The sequence below is a fragment of the Ixodes scapularis genome, unplaced genomic scaffold (assembly GCF_016920785.2).
Source record: "Ixodes scapularis isolate PalLabHiFi unplaced genomic scaffold, ASM1692078v2 PGA_scaffold13__105_contigs__length_92229423, whole genome shotgun sequence".
Lineage (NCBI taxonomy): Eukaryota > Metazoa > Arthropoda > Arachnida > Ixodida > Ixodidae > Ixodes > Ixodes scapularis.
In genome coordinates, this window is record NW_024609839.1 from 42,438,137 (window position 1) to 42,460,995 (window position 22,859).

Consider the following 22,859-nt stretch of genomic DNA (forward strand, 5'->3'; position numbering starts at 1 on the left):
GGAACATCTGTTTAGACCTCAAAATTAAGTTTACGCTATGGCATTACGTAATGCAAAGCATCATGGTTGCATTGCGTAATGCCACAGCGCAGACTTAATTTTGAGGTATAAACGCATGTTTCGCCTCATCATTCGCTGAGCTGATTTTTGTAAATCGCAAAGATTGGCTCTTTGAGTGTTTTGCGGGTAAGTACACGTGTAGGAATTTCTTAAGAGTGTGCGCCAAATATCGCCGAAAAAGGTATAAAGAATGAAGAATCCTCAATTTTATCTAGCCTATCCTTACTGACAGCGACTTCCAGGTAGTTATGCTAGCCAGAAGAGCTACGTTGACACGAAATACGTACCCTTTGAAAAACAAACTTAACGTGAAAAATAAACAGTGTGTTACAAACTTTCTCGTTTACCAAGCCACAAAACTACACTTGTTCTGCGTCTACTTAATTACACCTAATTGCCGCAATTACATTTATCGCTGATATTTTGGTGTTTAGTAACTTTTATCTAAGACCGAAACACTAGATAGAACAAAAAGCGCCATTTTACGGCTCGATTCGTTGCTTACATCTGCCAGACTCTGCGAGTAAAGTGACAGCAATTTAATTTATAGCGCAATATATTCAACCGTAGTTAACTAAAGTTTAAAAAAAATGTTATAAAGTTGAAAGCTGAGCTATAGTTCGTAGTCGTTATACATGCTGAACAAAAACAGCGCTTATCCTGTTGTGTATGTTCTCCTTGTGTCCTTGTCTTTCGCGCTGTTTTTGTTCACCGCGTATATCAAGAACGTTACGCGAGTCTGGCACGTTCTTTTCCCAATCCACCTGTAACCCTTGTTCGACTAGAGATGACCCTAGCTGACCGAGGCCAACTCGACCTTGTCTCGTCCTACTCTAGCCCACCCGACCCGACCCACTCCAGTCCTGCCTGACTTTAGCCGACCCGTCCAACACCACCTGGACAGAAGGCCTCCACACGCGTCATCATAGTCAGATCGATCGAGGCGAGAGATTGGGCACGAGTGCTGCGTCAGTGATCGGCTGCGGCTCGTGGCCAATCAGCGCGTCGAAGGTCGGGTTCGGGTCCAATAGCCGACCGAGCGCGATCCGACTGTGATGACGTTTCATAGAGGAAGAGGAAACCATGCGGAGGCCTTCTGTCTAGGTGGTGTTGACCCGTCCCGGCCTAATTCAACTCCCCTTTGTCCTGCAGATTTCACCGACCACCCCGAACCTTCCCAACTCGCCCCAACTCTGCCAGAACCTGCCTCACACCTGCCCAACGTAAAACCTTAGGAAATCTCAGATATCGACACACTGGAACTTTCTAAATTGCGGAAATGATTTCTAATGGCTGAACTCCATGGAGCGAATTATGCGACGAATAACTGACGAACTTCGCCCGACGGCACGCTCGCCTTCCGCGCGACGTAGCGGCCACTGTGCTGATTCCACGAGCGTAGCAAATGCCGCCGGGCAAAATTCGTCGATTTTTCGCAGCATATTTGTCCCATGGAGTTCAGCCTTAACTGTAATCGAGGCAATCATCGTCGTAAAAAAAAAAAAGAAAAAAAAACCATTAGAAAAAGCGTTGAAAAAAAATTAAAACGGTCGGAAAGCGTTTTGCAAACGGCAGCTGCCGCAGAATTGGCCAGCTGCCAAATTTATTTCGCCTCTCGGTCCAGCTGCGTCGTGGTACCTTGTCAAGGGCACGCTTCCGCGTCGCGTGTCAACAGACCTCCCGCTCCAGCTGCATCGCTCGCAGTGCCGGGGATACCGACGCCTTAGCTTAGCCTCCTCAATACTGACAAAGCCTGGCAGATCACCCAGGATACGCGGCCGCCGAAAGTGAAGAGGTAGAGCGGCAGAAACAAGAAGCGGCAGAAACAAGAGCGGCAGAAACAAGAGGCGCCCCGCAGCGGCGAGACGCCGAAATACACTTCTCCCGAGCGATGAAATGTCCACTCGTGCTTCTCGCGTTCCTCGGGTTACCGCTTCTTTTCTCGTCGGGTTCGAAAACCGTGTCTCGGGTCCTCGCCGCTGCAAAAGCTGTGGGCTGAATACCAGACTACCTGAGAAATGCTCTGTGTTACCAGATCCTCGCGCTCCGAATCTACGACCGGGCGCTTTATGGCTCCGTCGTCTAACTGCCAGGCTTTGTGAGTATAGAGGAGGCTATGGCCTTAGCTCGCGTGACTGTGGCGCAACTTCGGTGGCTGTGATGTCTTCCGTAAAAACATTTCAGGGTTCCGACCTAAAGAAAACACAGAAAGAATAAGGGGGGATGTGGTGTATAAAACGGGAAAGGGGGTTTAATGGCTACGCGAAATGTTATTCTCCAGGCAGGGAAAAGACTCGCATAGCCAAAGGGGAGTGGGAGGGAAAGATGTGGATTGAGATGGGTTGAATAAAAATATCTTAGCAGTTACTAGGGGAAAGCGCCAATCAAATCATTTGTAGGGTAGAGGGAGGGGGGGGGGGAGGGGGCAAAGCGTTGCTAACACACGGCTAAAACATTGTTCAAAGTAAAGGTTCGATAAAACGCTCAAGTGCCAACAGTCGCTCAATCGCTCTCAACATTCGGTCAATTGCACAAATACAGCTCGTCGCCGCGAAGCGGCGACGAGCTGAACTTGTGTAACATGTCGCGCCGCCGCGAAGCGGCGGCGATACTTGTGTTTCACAGCCGCAGTTCCGCAGTTCTGCCACAACACAGTTACGTTCACTGGAGTTTTGCATCATTGTCATGTCGCAAACGTGTGACGAGATCTTTACCGGTTTCCGAATTGCGCGCGGCAGTTAGAGGCGCTCTGAAATCTCAGTCACATGCGCAAGCTCGAGCACTGCACGGTATATGACCCGCGCCCGTTGCTTGCCACCAGTAGGAAATAGCAGTTCCTTTGTCGTGGACGCCTGTGCCCCTGTCGCCCTTACCGAAGCTAGTAATGTTTTCCGTGCTTTCTCGTATTTCGGGCAGTGCCATAGTATGTGATCGATGTCTTCAACGTCCCCGCACGCAGTGCAGTCAGCACTGCTTCTTTGAGACGTCCTTCCAAAGCGATGCAATGTCTCCCTCGTGAACGCGCTATTAGTTCGGAGACGATGCAAAAGCGTTGCGTCTTTCCGCGTCAGTTTAGAGGTTGGGACTGGTACAGGACCTTCTCCATTGGCTGTTCCGGGGTCGGGGTGTCTTTTCCTGAGATCGCGTGCGATGAGAAGGCGCGCCTCGTGGAAGCGTCGCAGGTTGTGCGTGGTAGTCGATATGCTGTGTGCCCTTGTTGCCAGGGTATCTGCACGTTCATTTCCAAGAATTCCGCTGTGGAATGGCACCCACTGAAATACCAGTCTCCATCCGTTGTCCTCTAGCTTTGTTGCTATGTGTGCAGCCTCCTGGGCGATCAAGGGAGCGTGCTCGGGGTTGGCGATGTGAACTAGCGCACTTCGAGAATCGGTTAGTATCACAGCCTTACCGATTTCAGGACGTTCCTGCAGTGCCGTAAGTGCCAGAAGAATCGCAACCGTCTCCGCTGTTGTAGAGGACGTCTCGATGTTTAAGAGAACCGCACTTTCAGTTGATATTGCGGGGATCGTGTATGCCGCGGTTGCAGTTCCTCTCTTGTCAACTGAGCCGTCTGTGTAGACCTCAAGATGTTCAACGTATTCATTTTCGAGAGCCACTGCGACAGCTGTGCGGGCGACAGTTGGGTGAATATCTTTTTTCCGAGGCAGGTCTGGAAGTGTTTCACGCACGTCTAGCGGTGGGCGTATGGAGTGGGGGGGACGTGAAGAATATAAAACTCCAGGGCTTCCGATGTTACGCTGAAATTGTGCAGCTAGTTGACCAAGATGCGACGATGGTCGTTTCAGCAGGTTGGCAAGAAAGTACTGTGCCAACGGGGTCGTGTGCATTCGCACTAGGGAATGCATTGCCACTCTTTCCTCTCGTAGGATGATTGGCTCTTCTTGTGCCTCCGTGAGCGTTGCCACGTTTTTCGCGTATGGGGGAAGTCCCAAACAGAGTCGTAAAGCGACACGGTGAAAACGTTCGAGCGCGTCTAGCTGGGGTCGCCTGATATTGACGAATGGTAGTGCGTATAGGAGCTTCGATTGAAGAAGACCTTTGTAGAGTGTCAGCAAACCATCCGGTGGGATACCTCTCTGGCCGTATGCACGGAAACTCCGGAGGACGCCCAGGAGCTGTCGGCACTGTCCTAAGAGTCTTTTCACTGCCGGCCGCCATGCCGTGAGGTCATCGATTAAAAGGCCCAGGTAGAGGTGGGATATACTCCTTGCGATTTCTACGCCGTCGAGTGTAATTTTGACGGTCTGTCGCCTGCTCCTGTTGGTGTAGAGGAGAGCGGTCTTTGAAGCAGATAATGTCAGTCCCAGACGAGAAATTTCTTTTGCTGTTTTATCCAGAGCAAACTGAAGAATTTGCCCAGTCATCTGTGCCTGGTTGCTTAACCCAACCGTCCAAATTGCGACATCATCCGCATAAATGGCGATGCTTGTCCGTGGCGTAAGTGGATATGTCATTGGCGGAAGCACAGCAGGTAGTGACGCCATTGCCAAATTGAAAAGAAAAGGACTTATCACGCTGCCCTGCGGTACTCCTTGGGTCACATATCTTGGGGCACTTGTTGTTCCCCGGACGTTTACAATAAGAGTCCTGTTTTGAAGAAATGCACGGATGTAAGTGTAAGCTCTACCTGCGATGCCGAAGAGAGTGAGTTGGTGGAGGATGGTGGCATGAGGTAGAGCGTCGAAAGCCTTGTGGATGTCCAAGAAGGCACAGTACATCGTTTTCCCAGCAGCCCGCGCTTCTTCGAAAGATGTTGCTACTTCTCCTATGGCGTCGACCGTAGAGCGATGTGCCCTGAAACCAGAAAGTTGGTCAGGAAGTGTCTTGTTGGTGCCAAGTTGCCACGTGAGACGGCGAAGAACGAGGCGCTCAAGGAGTTTACCGACGCAACTTGTCAAGGAGATAGGCCTGTAGGATGACAGTAACGCGTGAGGTTTACCAGGCTTCGGGACCGGAATCACATGGGAGACTTTCCAGACATCCGGGAGTTCTGCGGTGCACCACACCTTGTTTAGTGCCTCCAGGAGGGCGGGATAGTGACTCTTATCTAAGTTTCGCAGTGCCTGATATGTCACTCCATCAGGTCCAGGAGCGCTGCGCTTCGTGCACTTCCGTAGCGCGTATTCTAGTTCGCCTCTGGTGAAGTCGTTATCTTGCTGCATGGGGGCGCAGGCATCGGACGGGCGAGTTTCTGCCTCTTGGTACCCTGGGGGTGGCGGAATAGCTTTTGAAAATTCATCCGCCAATAGTTCCACCGTTTCCTGCAGAGGCTTTTGAAGTGCAACGGCGAGTCCGGATATGGTGTGTTGAATCTGCTTTGCGGAAGACAACGCCTTTGCTATTTTCCATGCTTTAGAAAGGCCGCCAGCCGATCCGAAGGAGGCGCAGAGCTGTCCCCATTGCTTTCGCTGAAGACGAATTGTATGTCGACGAAATTTGGCATCAATCTTGTGGTGAGAATTCCAATCTTTTGGATCTTTTGTTCTTCGTGCCTTTCGTTGAGCTCTCCGGCGCGCGGCGCGGAGGTTCAAGTATATAGGTCTGGCGCTGGCCTCCAGAGTGGCACCTTTATCGTCCTCGTCGAGAGACTAAGAGCATTGGCGATTGCTATGATTGGGTCCTTCAGAGGACCTGCTGCTAGGGCTCTGTCAAGGTGCCGTCGGTACATGTCCCAGTTTGTGACCCTGCATCGTCTGTACTTCGGTTTACTAGCGTTGGGAGATACAATGTTGATAGGAATATGGTCACTGCCTCATGAGTCGGGTTGTGGAGTCCACTTTGCAGCTACATCCGGTAGGGCAAAGGATAGATCAAGAACACTGTCGTTTACACCTCGGCGAACATATGTTTCAGTGCCGTCGTTTAATGCTTCTAGGTGAAGCGAAGACGTGACACACTCGAGCGATCTGCCTCTTGCAGTAGTTCGCCTGTCACCTCAGGCAGAGTTATGTGCGTTAAAATCACCGCAGAGCATCAAATGGCCAGGGCATTTAAGCGCTATCTTATTTAAATCTCCCGCGTTCCAGCTGTTAGCACGCCCAGGAGCGACATATGCAGAAATTATAGTGAAGAGCTCGCCTCGGACTTCAACCGTGGCAGCTGCCAATTCTGCTTTCTCTGTGGTGAACGATGAAAGATCAACCGGGTTGTGTGCTAGTCCTGCGGTCACAAGGAGCGCTGCTCGAGAACGACCTCCCTTTCGCGCTGGCGTACTGTGGTGAATGACGTAAGGGGAAAACCTGAAATCGCCCGGTCGCGTCATCGGTTCTTGAATGGCCAGGACGTCAGCAGGAGAATGAATCAGGTGCTGTCGTAAATCGGGAAGACGCCTTCGAAGGCCACGCGCGTTCCATTGGAGGATGGATGGACAGGTTAGGTGGGTATTTCTTCGTCCATGACGTGCAGCACGCACAGACACTGCCGGGGTCGCTCTGATCGAGTCTTGTGCATGAGAGGACGATGGCACTAACATCCTTCAAAAAGGGGAAGCAGAGCTTGTATCATGGTAGTTAGTGTCGTTGCCCAGGATGTTTTGAGGCTTCTAAGTAGGGTGAGAGCAATATTTACTGCTGCCTTGACTAAAGGAATCCATCCTGCAGAGTCCCCGGAACTTGACGGCTTCGCATCCACCTCCCTTACTTGACGGCGCTGGCGCACAGTTGATAGCTGCAAATCAGACTGAGGTGTCTCGGGGGGTGGTGCTTCCGACACAGCAGGCATTTGTATACCCTGTGATGTTGATCCTTGTCGAACTCCTTGAGATTTTGGTGCCTTGGTCTTAGTTGCCTTGAGAACCGACGCATATGGTGTTGCCAAAGCTGTCGGCTTTTTCGAGTGTTCGTTCTTGTTCCCTGCAATGTCCTTGAAGCCAGAAGCACCAGCCAGCTCTTTCGTGACACTGCTGTCAGCAGGAGTGTCACGAGAGAAAGAATAAAACACGTAAAGGACGAACACAGACACATACAGTTCTTTCAATGAGCAGCGAACATTTATGAGATGCCCATGACGCTACGACCTTGAACTCCAAAGAATTGAAAGAAAACGAAAATACTCAAATTTTAAAATAAAATCAAATTATTCACAAATCTTAAAAATACCAAATTAAAATGATAAAAAAAATTATGAAAATTTTCTTCTGAAAAAGGGAGAAGGAAGAAGAAAAGAAAGGAGGGAAATGCACCCCTGAAAAGGGGGAAAAGGAAGCAGAAAAGAAAGGAAAAGAAGGCTAAATTAATAATTGACCAAAACAAGCTTTTTTTTATGATAAATCTGGCGCGAGGAACTCCAGCTCTTTTGTCGGCAACGCAAAAGAAGGCTCTGAGACATTGTTCGCGGAGTATCTGATCTTAAAAAGAAGCTACGGTGCTCCTTGAAAAAAAAAATAGTTAGAAGTGAATGCTAGTGTATTTTTACCCCGTGAACCCGAATACCCAAACCATTTGCTGCGCAAGTATCGTTAAACGCGAGAAAACGCGAGAGACAGTCGCTGTACGCGACGTCATCGACGGATCTTTAGGCTGCCCAAGGCTAGGGAGGCGGGGCTTCAGCCCTATTTTTGAAATTGCTCTTATGGCTCACCGGCGCGTAGCATTGAAACATAATTGTGATATCTGTTATTCTAACGGGGAAGTGGACACAGTTCAATTGTTTTTTCTCAAATGCAGAATCGCCTCATCTTCCCTTTAAACGCTTCAATTATTCCGCGCCGACACTTATCTGTGTGTGAATCAAGCACACGGGTGTTTTCAAAGTTTGGGGTGCACTCGTGGCAGGTATGGGCATGCACAACTATTGGGTGGAATGAGTCTGATGGTACTTTGGTAGCATTTAAATGGTGCTCCCAAAGGCGAACATTCAGGCATCTTCCAGTCTGGCCGACGTATTGGCCTCCGCAACTCAATGGAATCGAATAAAGTGGCTTCTCTTTACAGTTAACATACTTGCTGGAGTGCTTCAATGGAGCATTCGGGTGGTCAACTCTCGGTATTCACCCTCTGGCACATTTGTTTTAACCTCGTTCTACAAGTGAAGACCACCTTCGTGTCGAACCGAGCAGCAAGAGTCTCCAGGCGGTGGGCGGTGTTGTGTCCGTATGGAACGCAAAACGGACGTGAATGACCATTTTGTTTCAATGGAGGACGAATAGGGTCGGTGATGAGACGCTGAAGGGTTGTGCGGAGGAGGACGGCTGAATAACCGGCTTCAAGCAGGCGGTCATGCTGACGTAGGACGCTTTCTGATGAGAGGTGTGAACAGGATTTCGAGCGAGAAGGGGCAAACAGGGTTCGCATGATTCTAAGCTTTACCGACTTGGAGTGGTTACCGCAAAACGGAAGAACAAGTTTTTTGGGTCGTTGTTTGAAACTCCAGCATGGACTTTGAGGACGAAAATGAAGTTTTAAATCCAGGTACTGTACAACTTCATCTGTTGGTTCTTCACTCGCGAAGAGAAACCCGACGAACAAGAATTAAAGGCTTCACAAATGGCCAGCGACAAGATGGGGGACGGATGAACAACTAGATAATCATCTACATATCTACATATACATAGCTATAAGGTCAAGTTGAGACTTCACTGCTCGGTCTATGTAGTCACATGAGAAAGACTTCACTGAGCACCGGGGCTAGGCATGAGCCTATACAGACACCTCTGTTTTGTCTAAAAAAATTTCATATTGTTTAACAAGCGTGGACTGAAGGCATACATACGGTAAGGAGATCAGTGAAGTTCTTTGTGGAGATCCCTGATGTATTTTGGAACTCGCATGGACCATGGTCACAGATATAGCATGTGTTCGTCCTTTAGGTGTTTTATTCTTTTGTGTTTTCTGTAGTTTTCAACACGCTCTGCTGCGCGCACTTCCGGCCTAACGCGCGAAACAAGAAATTACTGCAATATTCTTTTGTCGTTATTCTAAAAATTTGAAACAGAAAAAAAATCAGAAAAAAATCACGGATTTCAGACCTGTGTGTGTATTGCTCCCCCCCCCCCCCCCCCCCCCCACCTTTTTTTTTGTTTTTCCCTCCTTACCGGTCTTTCGAGATATTGAAATTTTATGAGCTCGCCCTAATGTTTTTTGTTATTGATCGTTTTAATTTTCTTTTAGATAAATGCAACAAAGCGACTGGGTGTGATTGACTGCTCCATACACGCAATGTCCTTTTAAACACGGGTTGTAACTTTTTATAACAAAAATGGCAAGTTGTAAAAGAACGCAGGCAATTTTAGCGCACGCTAGGGCCTAATTCAGCACTTCCGTTAACGTACGCTACGCGAGAAAGTTTTAAAATAGCGTTTCTCCATCGCGATGCAACACAACCCAAGCATATCTCGCGCTTGCAACGCCACCAAGACTAAGTAACAAGTTTTATTTCACAAAAAAAAGCCATAACCTTAGGAGAAAAAATAAAGTCTTTAGTCTATAGTAACATTCTAGACTTGTCCAAATATGAGAATGCGTCGCGACCGTTCGACCGGTCGTGTCCTCCAACGTCGCTTCAGGTACAAATGTCGGTACTGACCTTCGCACAGCCTATATACCATAGAGTTATTGCAATAAACGCTAGAGGCTTAGCTGGCGCTAGTGTCTACGGGACCTGCGGCTGACAATTTAAGCAGGGAGTAACCAGCTTACTTTTCCAGTCTTTTTGTGTATTCCTATAGGAAAACGTACGTGGTATTTTTCTCTTCGCCACAAAATAGTAGAAATCAGCGCAGTTTCTTTATTCGTAACGTGTACTGTGTAGTTTTATTCACATTATAAAAGTGTAACTGATTTAATTAATGGGCTTTCTTTATTATTGAGGGATGTTTAAGTTAGCGAAAATTGAGGCCCAGGTCTATGTTGTACAGCATGATACGTCAATGGAAGCAGAAAGAACGATTAAAAAGTGCGTAGGGTTTATTCAAGCTGAAATTATTTTGATTATTCATGCACAGAGTGTTTCTAATCGAGTGCGTGTTCTTCGTTTCCTAACTCCATGCTTCGTTCTTGTCCTCTGTTTTGATTGTTTGATTTGGCATATATTAGCATCCTTTTGGTATTTTGTCCAGCTGATTCACCCTGCGTGCTTCATAGCATTGACTATATGGGTAAATACGACCCTTATAATAGCAGTCTGCAACGTTAACACGTATTATACATCTGTATTGGGCTATTTTAGCGCAGTGTTCGACGCCATGAATTCTAAAAAATACGCTCTGACACATATTTTTGTACATCTGATTGTAAAACGGTCCAAATTTTTTATTCTGTCACAACACTAAGCAGAATTTGCTCTTATAACCAAGCGCAAAGAGAAAACACATTTGTGTTTTCCCATAGGAATGCATTACAGGAAGTCAAATTTAGACGGTTTGCTGTCTGCATCAATATGCAACAGCACACTAGCGCCACCTGAACCTCTAGCGTTTATTCTTAATAACTCTATGCTATATAGATGCTTTCAGCGCGCGCCAGATTGAGACGCCATAGCCGACCTTCTCTTGTCTTGCCGAGATGCTGAGCCACTGAAGCGGGCGTTGACGAGCCTCCACAAGGACCTATGCTGGGGAGAAGGAAACAGTAACACCTAAAGTGGCAATGACCTGTCCTGCTGGGATAATGATGAAGTGGAGCGAGCGGAATAAGAGGGAACAAAAATTGCAGGTCCGTTATGGCAGCGCCCATGCACAGCTGCCTGAAAGCGTCTACACCTTCACCGAGAAGCGCTCGCGCGTGACAAACATCAAGTTGCCGACAATCGTCGCCCACCATGCCGGGTCTTCCAAACCGTTTCTGACGTGCACCTTCCTATAGAAGTGCAACCTCGTCCTGTATTGAACATCGTAGTAGCGAGGATGCCACCGACGTCGCGGTCCTGGGAGCCAGCATTTTCTAACTGTGCTCGTCTTGGCTTTAGCCATCTTCTCGCGCATCGCGAATCCTTGTTGGAGGAACGCAAAAACTCCCCGCGTACCCACGCAATTTCTTAAGGAAAAAAAAAACGTAGGCTAAGATAGCGCACGCAAAGCACAAAACGTGTTTGGCGTTTGGCGCATGCGCAGGGGTGACGATGTTCTCCTTTGCGTACGCTATTCTAAAACTGCCTAATACGTTACTTCGTCGGATACATTTAAGCCGCAGTCAGGTTGATAATACATTACACAGATTGCAGACAAGCTGTCTGAGGCGTTGTTCCTGATTGCACGACGCTCACGTTGATCATACAAAAAAAAAAGAAGAAGAAACTGCCTATGCAGACATTCATGGGCGTACCAACCCGGGGGGGGGGGGGGGGGTGGCAAGGGGTGCGCTTGCCCCCCCCCAGTTCTCAGAGGGGGGGAAGGCATGTGTTTTGTCCCCCCCCCCCCCCCCCCCTGAAACAGCCGCCACCATGGCCAGGACAAACACTGTCCGGCGGCGCCCTAGGGATACCAAGGGCACCGCCACCCGGCCCTGGGGGGGGGGGGGGGGGGGGGGGGGGGGGGTTGGGTTTGCCCCTCTACTCAAAAGCAAATTGGCACGCCACTGCACACTGCAGACATTTGCGAAGCGTACATACGTATGAATCAAACATGCTTCAGACATTGTCCAAGCGTGTTCGCAGATTTATTCTGCTTTCGTGTTTGCAGTCAACGCACTTGAAATACGCATACACGAGCGACTCGACTGCGTTCTTTACGCTTGTCCCATATGATCCGGATCCCGTCCCAATTTCGCGTGCAGATGCTCTCCACCGCTGTCGGCAAGGGCGCGTCGTTCCATTCTCCGGTGACCAGTGAGCTGCTTTGGCCCCCGGGTTAAGCCCCAGCGAGCAGGCGTGTGTGGGCTGGTCGATGGCGGCTGGAGCGGAACCCGCGACGTCCGCCGGAGCCCCGGCTCAAAGTCGTCGGCGCCGCTCGAGCCGCGGTCCGCTGCGGCGGCTTCGACGGCTGGGCGCCGGCATGATTCGCCTCTCCGGTCTCGAGACCTCGGCGCTCCAGGGACCGGCCACCGAGCACGGCGACGGATCGTCCCGCGACGACGCCGAGCAGGGACCAGCTGTCGCCGGTAGGGGACGCTTTCGTTTTTCAAGCTATGGGTTGCTGGTTTAAAAGTCTAGCGGGTGGACGAAAGTTGTTTGCGAAAAACAGACGCCAAGTCATATCACCTTCGGCTAAATGCATTGGAAAAAATGTCCCACAAAGTTTAAGTCACGTGACGACATTTGACGCTATGTGTCGTGTGACGTGAGGTAATGCGACACCACAGTGCGACGCAGTGACGTCACGATGACATCAGGACTTGCAACCCTGACCTGACACCGCGTCGTGTGGTAACGTGATCCACGGCAGCAACCCCCACGTGCCTGAATGGCATCAATCCCAAAGGTAAAACACAGACTTGTGTTCGTTACTTGGAAAATGTAATGGATTACAATTACAAATTACCGAACCTCAAATGTAATGGAGTACCGTTAAAATTACTTCCGCTGAAAAGTAACGGATTACTTTACTGGTTACGTCACAAATTACTTTCACGTTACTTTTTCCGTACACCTATAAAGAAAACAATAAAAACAATTTTGATATTCTTCAAAATTGTTCTGCAACGCTACTTTCTATTTCCCCACTCCCCGTATTATGGTAGTCCTTGTACAAATAAAATATATTCAAGAGAACAAATGTAGGTGCATTCCGTTCACTTGAAAGTTGACCAGGCAGCGAAGGCTGCAATCGCACCCGACATCTCGCTAGCTTACGGCGAACGACAATGATCCCTGAATTCTGCAGACAAAGCTAGCAGTATGCATACTAAGTATCAGCGTCTGTCTCAACTGGGACATCAAGAAGACAGCGCCTACTCGGCGTTGTCATCTTCATTCTTGTTTTTCGCATATTTCTTGCACGTTTTTCTAGTGGTTCTAGTGACCGGTCGTTCGAAAAATTCTGTTTTCTTTCCATTAACTCTCCTCTTCACGAGGTTTGCTATATTGTTGAACTTGCTACTTTTATACTGTTTATTTGCTTGCTCATATTGCTCCAGTTTCTGTATTATGTTCATATTTAAAAAAAAAGTAACGAGTAATTAAAGTAATCCATTACCAATATTTGTAACGATATTATATTACAAATTACTACAGCACAAAAGTAACGTGGCAATTAAAAAATTATTTGAAAAAGTAGCGAATTACAAATAATCCATTACTTCTAACGGATTACTTCCCAAGTCTGGTAAAACATCAGAAGCCAAAGGTTCAATACAGGCGAAACATATTCAATCGGATCGACAGAAACGTATGTCGAATTCTGCGTTTCGCGCGAAGCATCGAGGTAGGTTCAATCTTGCTGCGTTCGCCATGTCTATATAGCAATAGCTCGCTCCGCAGGAGAGAGCTATTGCGCCTGCCCAGAACGCCTTCCATAGGCCGTTAGACAAAGACGGGAAATCGGGGCACGTTTTTAACGCCGCAGTCTACTCTCCCTTGCATGTATTAACCGGAGAGATATTTTTTCTGACGCCCTCCTATGGTTCGTACTCGTGACATTGTGGCCAGGACATTTCTCTGTTATTAGGTGAGCATAGCCTCCTAAGGTGCTTTAAGGTGACTTGTCATTTGCGAACGAGATGTTTTTTTGGTGTGCGTCAAGGAGCGCGGTGGAAGCTTCAAGGCATCGAGTGCTCAAATGCAACACAGTCAAAGTTGACGTTCTGATATTAACCCTATTTATGATAATACCGTCTTTCAAGTACACAGGAAATATGGGCAATTGTTTGGGTAGATTCACAGCATGGCGCCTCAAACAAAAACTATCGCGCCTCCTCGATGCAGACGCGACACTCCGAGAGTAACCGAGACAACGACTGCCGGTGACGGAAATAAATGTACCGCCTCGGCCTACTTTTTGTTCTGCCGCAGCGCGTTTGATGCAAGTGTCAAAAATAAAAACAACACTCGGTGAACGAGGAAGCGAGAAATAAGTTTGAACTACAGTCTGTTGCAAGACAAGACTGGCAAGAGAAGCTCGACCTCCAGCTCACGTTCATTGCCTTCCGGCGTTTTCGGCTGGGCGGGCGCCGAAGTGTCATCGAAAGGCTCGCGCTGGAGGCAGAGTATTTACCGCTCATCTTCCGTTGCAACGTTGCTATCCGGGCTGTGCGAACAGGGGCTAGAATCGAATAGCTCTGCATCGTTCGTAGCTGTCACAGTGTGAGAAAGAACCATGCCGACTAAATTTTTTTTTTTGCGTCCGAAAAGAGGAGTGCACGTGCACAACTTTGACCGGCGCTCAAACACGCGCTCCTGTCTTTGATTACTTTGCCACAGAAAATGTCCCCCACAATGCGCTATTCGAACGTCCCAAATCAAAATATATCTGCAGCCTCGTCATTTATGCCTGGGGTTTTGTGAGATAATGCTTATTTCGAGACGTTTTAAACCCGTAGCAATGCTACTAAATTCGTTATTAAACTTTCACGTTTTCTTTTTCACAATTCGTGATAAATGTATGATTTAATTTCTGTTTACTCGTGTTGTTTTCTTCGTAAGTAGCGTGCTGTCATTTCTAACAATAGGCGCCGAAAACTCGTCAAGCTGCGTTTGTGCAGACTTTTTCCTCTCATTCAAGTGACCGAAAATAAACGTTATTGGAATATTATCGCTATAATTAAATGTATGGAATTTTTTTTTAATGTAAGGCCTCCGGGGTTTACCATTCGCGATCGATGACAAAAATAAATAAAAAAAACAAAAGAATTAACCCGTCTGGAAAACGCTCCCATTGTTCTAAATATAGCTTCGCTCCACCCTGTTCAATGCCGGCACATCAACCGGCATGACGTATCCTCACGCGCTGCCCTTTCCACCTTCGCATCGGCCGACGACCAAACCGTCGAAGGCCATCTCACCCCTGTCCTTTAAAACAAGAGGGAGAATAAAAAGAACAAACAAAAAACTATCCAGCGGAAACCGAAAAAAAAAGAAGTGTCCGAATCTTTCCGAGGGCAGGTGCACTTCTCCGTGCGTTGCCCCATCCAAGTTGGAAGGGGGCGGAGTACAGGTCCTTACTAATTCAGCGATGGGACGCCGCTCCTTTTGATGCTTCCATCTCCAGACACTGTCCTCGCTTTCTTCGAAACCTTGGTCTTTGTTCTCTGAGCGAGAATATTTACGATAAATTATTTCTCGCTCTTTTTCTCAGGCCTTCCTTCATTTCCGGTTAACCTTTTCGGAAGGCGGCGGACTTCGAGGGTGGTCGCAGTGTCAGCCACGCGAGCAGCGAGACAGGTGTAAAATAATGTGTTTGCGCCTTTGGCAAATCCCTCAACAACATTGGGCCACGCAAAAAAAAAAGCTTCGCAATATAGCGTTTTATTCTTTATTTGCATTCGATGATTTCAATGATTTTGAAAGATAAAATTCATGGAGCTACTTTTATTTAGCGCCCAAATGTCCCGTATGCAGAATGCATTAGCAATATACGGATGTGCAAACCTGGACAGCTTGACAGTATGATGTCACGTGATACCACGTCGTCACGTGACGTCGTACTACTTGAGGAACAGCTTGACGACAAATGAATCGCAGAGGGCCGAAAATTCGTGATTTTGACGCGAGCGGGCGGAATGCGAAAGATTGAAAGCGTGACTTTACCTGGTTCAAAAGACAAAACAGGAGAACTAAATTTCTTTATGAGTGGACGACCACCTGGGCCTAATATTCGTCAAACCAAGAATTGGCATGTTGGAAGCTGGCTGCATTCATTTTAGTGGAAGCAACTTGTCAGCCAGCAAGAGCACAGCATTTTCTTTTTTTCTGCTGACAAGTTGCTTTCATTAAAATAAATGCCACGGGAACCTAAAGCCACTTCTTCGTATAACAAATATTAACCTAAGCAAACATAAGCGCAAAAAAATTTTGAATTTTTGTTTTATTTACTGACTAATTTAACGTCCTCAGATTCGCACAAGGTCCAGCTTTCTACGGAAGCGTAGTTTATTCATGCGGATCAAAACGCCAGCTCTTGCTTTCTCTCTCAGCCTTTGAGATTGTACACTTTAAGAAATAGGGGGTGTATAGGGGTACACCCTTTTTCCCATATGAAACACCCCAAAACAACAATTCGAAGCTCAGACCACAGATGTCGAACCGACGATACCCCTTTCAAGAGCGGCATGATAGTCCAGCGATACAACTTATTAAAATAGTTAATCTACGGATTAAAGGCAGTATGACAATCAACGTTTTTTTGGCCCTGCTGCGAAGCCTACGTGTTTTTTGTATATTTTTCTAGTCTTTGGTACGCACGCATTAGCTATTTAGTACGTTATATCCAGTAGCTATTAAGCCGCTCGTTAAAGTTGGTATCGTCAGCTCGACGTCAGTATAGTCTGAACGTCCAAAAGTAGTTTTGGGGTGTTACATATGGGACAAGGGGGGTACCCCCCTACACCCCCTATTTCTAAGAGTGTACCGCGAAAAAATAAGACGGCAGATTTCCAAAGCAGACCGGATGAAAGTTGACAAAAAACAGGTACACTCATTTCGCTCCATTGATCATGATGCTGGTCCCGAAAGAGAGCGCGGCTGAGTCGAGGGCGATAGCGATCCGTGCTAGGGTGCAGGTCGTCACGCGCCTTCGATTCGCAAACAGAAAGGCCAAGCGGATCGTTCGAAAAACAACGTCACGACCATTAGAGGGAACAGCCATTGTCACCGTTGGTTAGAGAGAGCCTAGATCTAAGAGAGGGAGAAACTCAAAACGATGAAAAGCGTTTGCATGCGTAATGGTGGACACGTTCTGCGCATGCGTGAGTTCGCACGTGGCGAGGAGGATAACGGACGGAGAGGTTGTTATCCTCCTCGGCCACCTAGGCTAGGTGGCGCAAGCTACCGCCCGTTACAAGTGGTATAGCCATTAACGTCCATCCATCCATCCAGGCCGAGGAAAGGCTGAAAACGCTCGCAGACGATCCACGCTTCCGCCTAACCCTCGCAGCTCGTCGTATTCCAAGCGCGGGCCATAAACCACGTGGCACAGATGAAGAAGTTGGAAAAACACTCGGAAATCTATAGGCGCACTACCGTTAATGCGTGGCTTTGTGTTCCCAGTGCAAACGGTTCCGGGCAATTTCCCGCGGCGGACAATGTACGGCCCATCCGATCACCATGGCGTCCTTTAAGCCCACGACGCATGTGCGTCGAAAAAACGTAAGACCTCTACACTCCGCCAAGACGTCAAACGCAGTGTGTAAAGTGAAGTACTTGGATTGGCCACGAGCACTGCGTCAGTGATTTATCTAATGCTGATGCCCAATCAGTGCCTTTAAGGTTCTCGTGGGCGTAACACTTCTGATTCAGAGTATTCGTGCAAGCCCACCCGAGCTTCCTGCTTAAGCGGCACCGAGAATTCTAAATTAATACAAAATAAAGCGTCTTAATTCTACAGGTAACATGGAAAGACAGAACTTGCGGCATCTTTTGAGCTGTTTATTTATTTATGGCCTTTACTGAGCTCGGGACTTTGTCACTCTAGGTTACACTAAATTTAGCGTCACACTTTAAGTGCAATTATACAGCTGAATTGGTGCGCAGTTTTACAATTAAATTTACCCTCTAAGTTTAAAGGGAGAGGCCTCCCGTTAAAACTAGCGTCACGTAACTCCTAGGAACGTAACGTACTAATCTCCTGCGCTATCCCTTTTTCTTTTATTGAGTGGGGTGGTTACTTTTATGAAGCTTTAGCCCTAACCACACACTGCGTAAAAAGTCTCGTACTACTTCACCGTTCCAGGTGAACGTATTTGGTTGAGCGGCGGAGTGAGTCATTTGTTGTGCGGATGTTTAGAGAGCGAAAAGTTACTCTCCACCGGGGGGTGCCTGATGTTTCCTCGTGGTATTATAAATGGGACTCCGTGTTTTCGGAGTTTGTTTTTGGTGAAATTCGGAGGGCGTATTTGGGAGTTTATTTCTCGCTAGAAAACCGAAATTTACCCGAGTTTAATTTTGTTATATTCTTAATTCTCTGAAATTTGGACATTAATTTCAATATGGTTTAGTTTGTTTTTTTTAATTAAAAAGAAAAAAGATGTTTGGATGAAAACGTACACTAAATTCACAAAACAAATTACCGGCATCAAAATACATTTCTGCAGCTGCATTTAGCACTGACGCCTTTGCGATTGGCAGTGCTACCTGTACCACGGCACATCTTTGAATCAAATTTTACTTCAATAAACATCGATACTTTGAGATTTCCAAACTCCTGAATGTATAAAAACTTCAGCTGCCTTCCCCATCCTATGAAATGTGCAGGTTCACATCCAGGGCCGTACCCAGAAAAAAATTTCGGGGGGGGGGGGGGGGGGGGGGGTTTCGGGGACAACGGCGGCCATCTTGAAGGTGTCTATTGTCTTATTTTCGCCTACATCTTTCAATGCTATTCGGACACAACCCCTCCTCCCTCTAAGAAGCACAAAGAGTATGGTTCAAACTGGAAACCGGAACAGTATCTTTTGTTGTGGTCCAGAAGTACATTGGCCCACTGTACTAAACAAACCTTGACGAGATGAGCGGGAAACTCCTTTCTGTCAGTAGTCCAACATAAAAAAAGAAAAGAAAAAAGAAATTGTCCTTTTTTATAGAACTACTAGCCCTGTGCTCTGACGAACTTCATTCGTAAAATATTGTAATTTGTGTCTTTTTACTTTGCCATCGTCATCTCGAAATATAAAGTTTTTCGGATAAGTTCGAATTGTTTGAAAATTCTTCCGGTGAGTGTTTTTCGGAGTTTATCGGATTTATCCGAAAACACGAAACCCTAATTTTCAGTTTAGCCAGAGCAATACGAATGCTAGCCTGTGGCTTTTCAGGTGCCTTACGCAGTAGTGATACACGAACGCCAGTTGGTACGATGCTCACCCAGATAACAAGATGAATCTGCCTAGTGGGGGCCTGAAGGCACGTGATTGGAATCGCGTAAAGCGTTCTCTATGACTGCGTCTACACGCATCCATTCGTAGCGCCTAAAATGTAAGGTTCAACCACCGCGTTTATGCGCATTGTCACTGAGTTTACGTGCATTGCCACTGCATTTACACGCACAGTAACAATGCGATGATTATTCAAGTCCCGATGCCGGAGCAGTCCCCTTGGTGCGCTTGTCTTACAAGCAGTCTTAAAATGCGCCACTTCACAATGCCTCATGCAGTGTCTTTCTGGAGGTTCGAATTACGTTTCTTCAATACGTTCCTGAGGTTTTAGTAACTATTCATTAATACTGTAATGTCGTCGCTTATCATTCTTTCGGTAAATAGAAGAAGAACTGCGGGGTCTCTGCTGGAATTATATCTTAGAATGTTTTTCTGGAAACATCTGAGAAGGGGACGTGTGTTCAAGTTGGTGTGAAACGGAATAAAAGATGGGACAATGAAGTCTACAGACCCGGACACGACCTGACCGCCCAATTAAAAGAAGAGAGCACAAGCCCCTAGGGATAGCCGCAAGCATCGTTCAGACCCTCGAGGATTGTGTGTGCGCGTATGGGTATAGGGTGGGCTGGAGCAGGAGCTGGGCTCATAGCCTGTTCCACTCGAGCACTACAGAAAATGTAAACACTGAAACTGGGATGCCAAGCTTCCCCTGCATGGCGCAAACTTAGAAACGTCGTTTGCGCGTTAGAACTCGAACACGATTCACCTACGCCTCATTCTGAAGCTTTCCCGCAAGGCAACAATGTATGTGGCAAAGCGACCTTCCCGGGAGAGATGATACTCGAACGCAGAATCGAGCTTTTGGAATGAAGCGAACGAACAAGTAATTATAGGACATTTGGTAAATATTTTACCTATGAATATAAAAAGCATATGTCTCATATTATATGAAAATTTTGGGTCGGGGTGGGCTAGTCAGTCACCCCGCGGGCAGAAAGCCAGGGAGACGGATACCGTCGTGAAATCACGAGTCGCTATGTAGTGCAAGACCCAATCATTCTTTGGTGCGTATCATCGGGGTGCTTCTGCTCTTACAACTTAATGAAAGCAGTCTGGAGACCTAGCACTGCGTGTGTTCGAGGTACAGAAGTGTCTCCTGAAAGTTTGGAGCGGTGGGTCTCGGCGATTGAACACCACGCCGAGCACCGACGCAGCAGTCGCGTCCCATCCGTGCCCTCCGGTGCCTGACCTAGAAGACGAAGCGCTACGGTGGCCGTGTTGGGACGGCGCAGTTGCTCGCTGTCCACGTCTGCTCGCCCGCCTACCCTCCGTCGTCTCGACATCCCTCTCAATGCGGCGGGCGGCGTTGCACGTCTTCCAGAAGGGGTTATTAGAGCCAGGGTGACTCCCTCGTCTTTAAGCCGCACCGCTCATACCTCACGCAAAACACGTTCGCTGCAAAACATTGATGACAGAAGCACCTTTGGGCACGCGTCTTGAGAATCTTCCGAGCATGTTTCACGCTTAATACGAAGATGGTAGACAGTTTTTTGTATAGTGAATGCAACCGCCCTGCGAGGAACGCTTCAGACGGTGTCTGCAAACTTTGTATGATGTGTGAACAGCGTGACGGTGACTTTGCACCATGGCCTAATGGAGTCTGTACCACGCGTCTTCCGGTCGTACGATTGGTTCAGTAAGGTCCTGCCGATCGCTGACGCTGACGCTCGCATAGTGTCGCGACAGTGGACAAAAGGCGCCACGGTCGGTCGCTGGTGGCCAAAAATGGCAACTTCGAGCAGTACCGCGCCACCGAACGATTGAACGCGAGCACTTCGTCGTCGGGGGAACCCCAGAGCACGGGCGCTCAAAGCCAGCTAAAAATCGGCTTCGGAGACGGGCACCGTCGTACGTCTCATAGTTACGAGAAATACGCACTGGGTAGCGTTACCTGTCCAGTCGAACTGGAAGCTGCCTGATAAGCGCGTTCAGTTATCGCGACTGTCGTGACGTCATTCACGGCTCCCGATCAGCTTTCTCTGATAAGCCCCTAGCAGCGAGAAAAGTTTCGTATATGTCGCGATAATTCCGTCGTACGGGCTCCCTTACAATGAGAGCAACCGGCGGCACAGAACACACAAGATTGCTCCAGGTAAGGAACAGGTCGCGTGTAAGCCTCGTGGTCGGGTTTATTACCCATTGCATTCTTGTTGTCTCTTTCGCCCAAATAGCCGACACTGTGTAGTGAAGTTCGAGCCGCGTACCGGCGGGTCTAACCAACTGTCAACTTTGATACACGTGACCGCACTATCTACTATGGGGGTACGTTATCAGGTCACTTGGAAGTAAGCGACCAATTCTTTAGGCGAGATCGGCTCTTGTCCCCCATTGATCCGTATGAAGTGAGTCTGCCGACAACAGTGTCTAGAGTCACTGTTAAGAAACAGTGCGTGCAGAGTACCGAGAATCTTCTGACCGCCCAGCGGCCAACCAGAATGCGGCATCAATTGACATTGAGGCCGCAGAATCAATCGCGAAGCAAGAACCCCTGGCGTCTTGAATCCCGGAGAAAAGCTCACCGGAGAAAAGCTCACCGGAGAAAAGCTCACCGGAGATAAGCTCACCGGAGAAAAGCTCACCGCAAAACCGGCGGATGTGGAGAAAAGCTCACCGGCCATTGAGCGTATGCGCAGAAAAGCTCACCAATATTTTTTCTTCTTTTTATATGGAGGCTGTCGGATCGTGCGTAACATATATCAATTTATTATCATTAAAATTCGTCAGCTTTGTAAAAAATAAAATGTCCTCTTTTGTAATATTTGTTAAGCTTAATGGGTATATTGCTCCCAAATTAATAATTGCGGGCCAGTGTTTTTTGTAGCTTACTCTCTAGGCAACGAAAGCCCAACTAAAATCTTTATGAACTTGAAGAACAGGAAAAAGTAAAAAAAAAACACGTAATGATGACTGCCTAAAACCTAAAAATCAAAGGTGTAAATGCCGAAAATCCAAAAGTGTACGCGCAACACCGCGGTGCTCGAAATTCTCTTTGAAGCTTTTGTTTACATTTGAAAGCAGGATAAAAAAGTCAATAGGATATCGAGGCTTCTTTCTTCCACGGACATGCATGCTTTATAACCGTTCGTGCTGGTGTTTCCACACGTTCCCTTTGTGCGATAGTGTCCTTCTACGGTGCGCCACCCATGACCTTCAGAGGTGCACACTGTCTCCGTTGTTATTCGTGAGCTATATAAGAACTAGTCATTTGTAAGGTAGGTAGCGAATTGGGTGAGTTGCTAAACGTTATACATGATGAAAACAGCTCAAATGACGACGACGGAGTGAAGACAACAAACACGACACGAGGAAGCTGTTCTCGCAACTTAAGTATTGTTAGTGAAATTAACAGAAAGAAAACAGCGTAGCCGACACTGATTACATTAACAAACATCTACTTATCTATTAGGCACTACACAATATTTGGACCTCAAGCGATTCACACACCGCTATTCATATTAGCTCGCAAAAAACAAACCTCTTTATCTGAGAGGGCTACTGACGGCGAACCCTCAGCTGTCAATAAATTGTTGCCTTTTCTTACCGGTGTACGATGTTCTGATTTTATACTTGCGGCTTCATTAATTTACAGAATGGGTGATTACTAATTTCTGAGGGATTAGTAAATATGCCTAATGAACCTCAAGAATATTACAAAAACCAGGACATATTTTTAATGAAGTGACGAATGCGAATTGTGTTAAATTGCCACGTTTGACGCAGAATCAAGCTAAGCTAAAAAAATATCGGTGAGCTTTTCTCCGCATCCGCCGGTTATGCGGTGAGCTTATCTCCGGTGAGCTTATCTCCAGTGAGCTTTTCTCCGGT

General features: G+C 47.5%; 1 protein-coding gene across 3 annotated transcripts in view; it reads left to right on the top strand.

The window, feature by feature from the left end:
• The first annotated feature begins 21,018 nt into the window (after positions 1 to 21,018).
• Positions 21,019 to 22,859, top strand: part of LOC8035057 (phospholipid-transporting ATPase IA) — a 132,079-nt gene continuing 130,238 nt past the window's right edge. For 2 of the 3 annotated variants that reach the window (XM_040500572.2, XM_042289880.1), the window contains exon 1: positions 21,054 to 21,126. In XM_040500572.2, coding sequence (XP_040356506.2) covers positions 21,085 to 21,126 — 42 coding nt within the window. In that variant the 5' untranslated portion in view covers positions 21,054 to 21,084. Of the gene's footprint in view, positions 21,127 to 22,859 lie in introns of all 3 variants that reach the window. The other variant, XM_040500573.2, reaches the window with a different exon arrangement.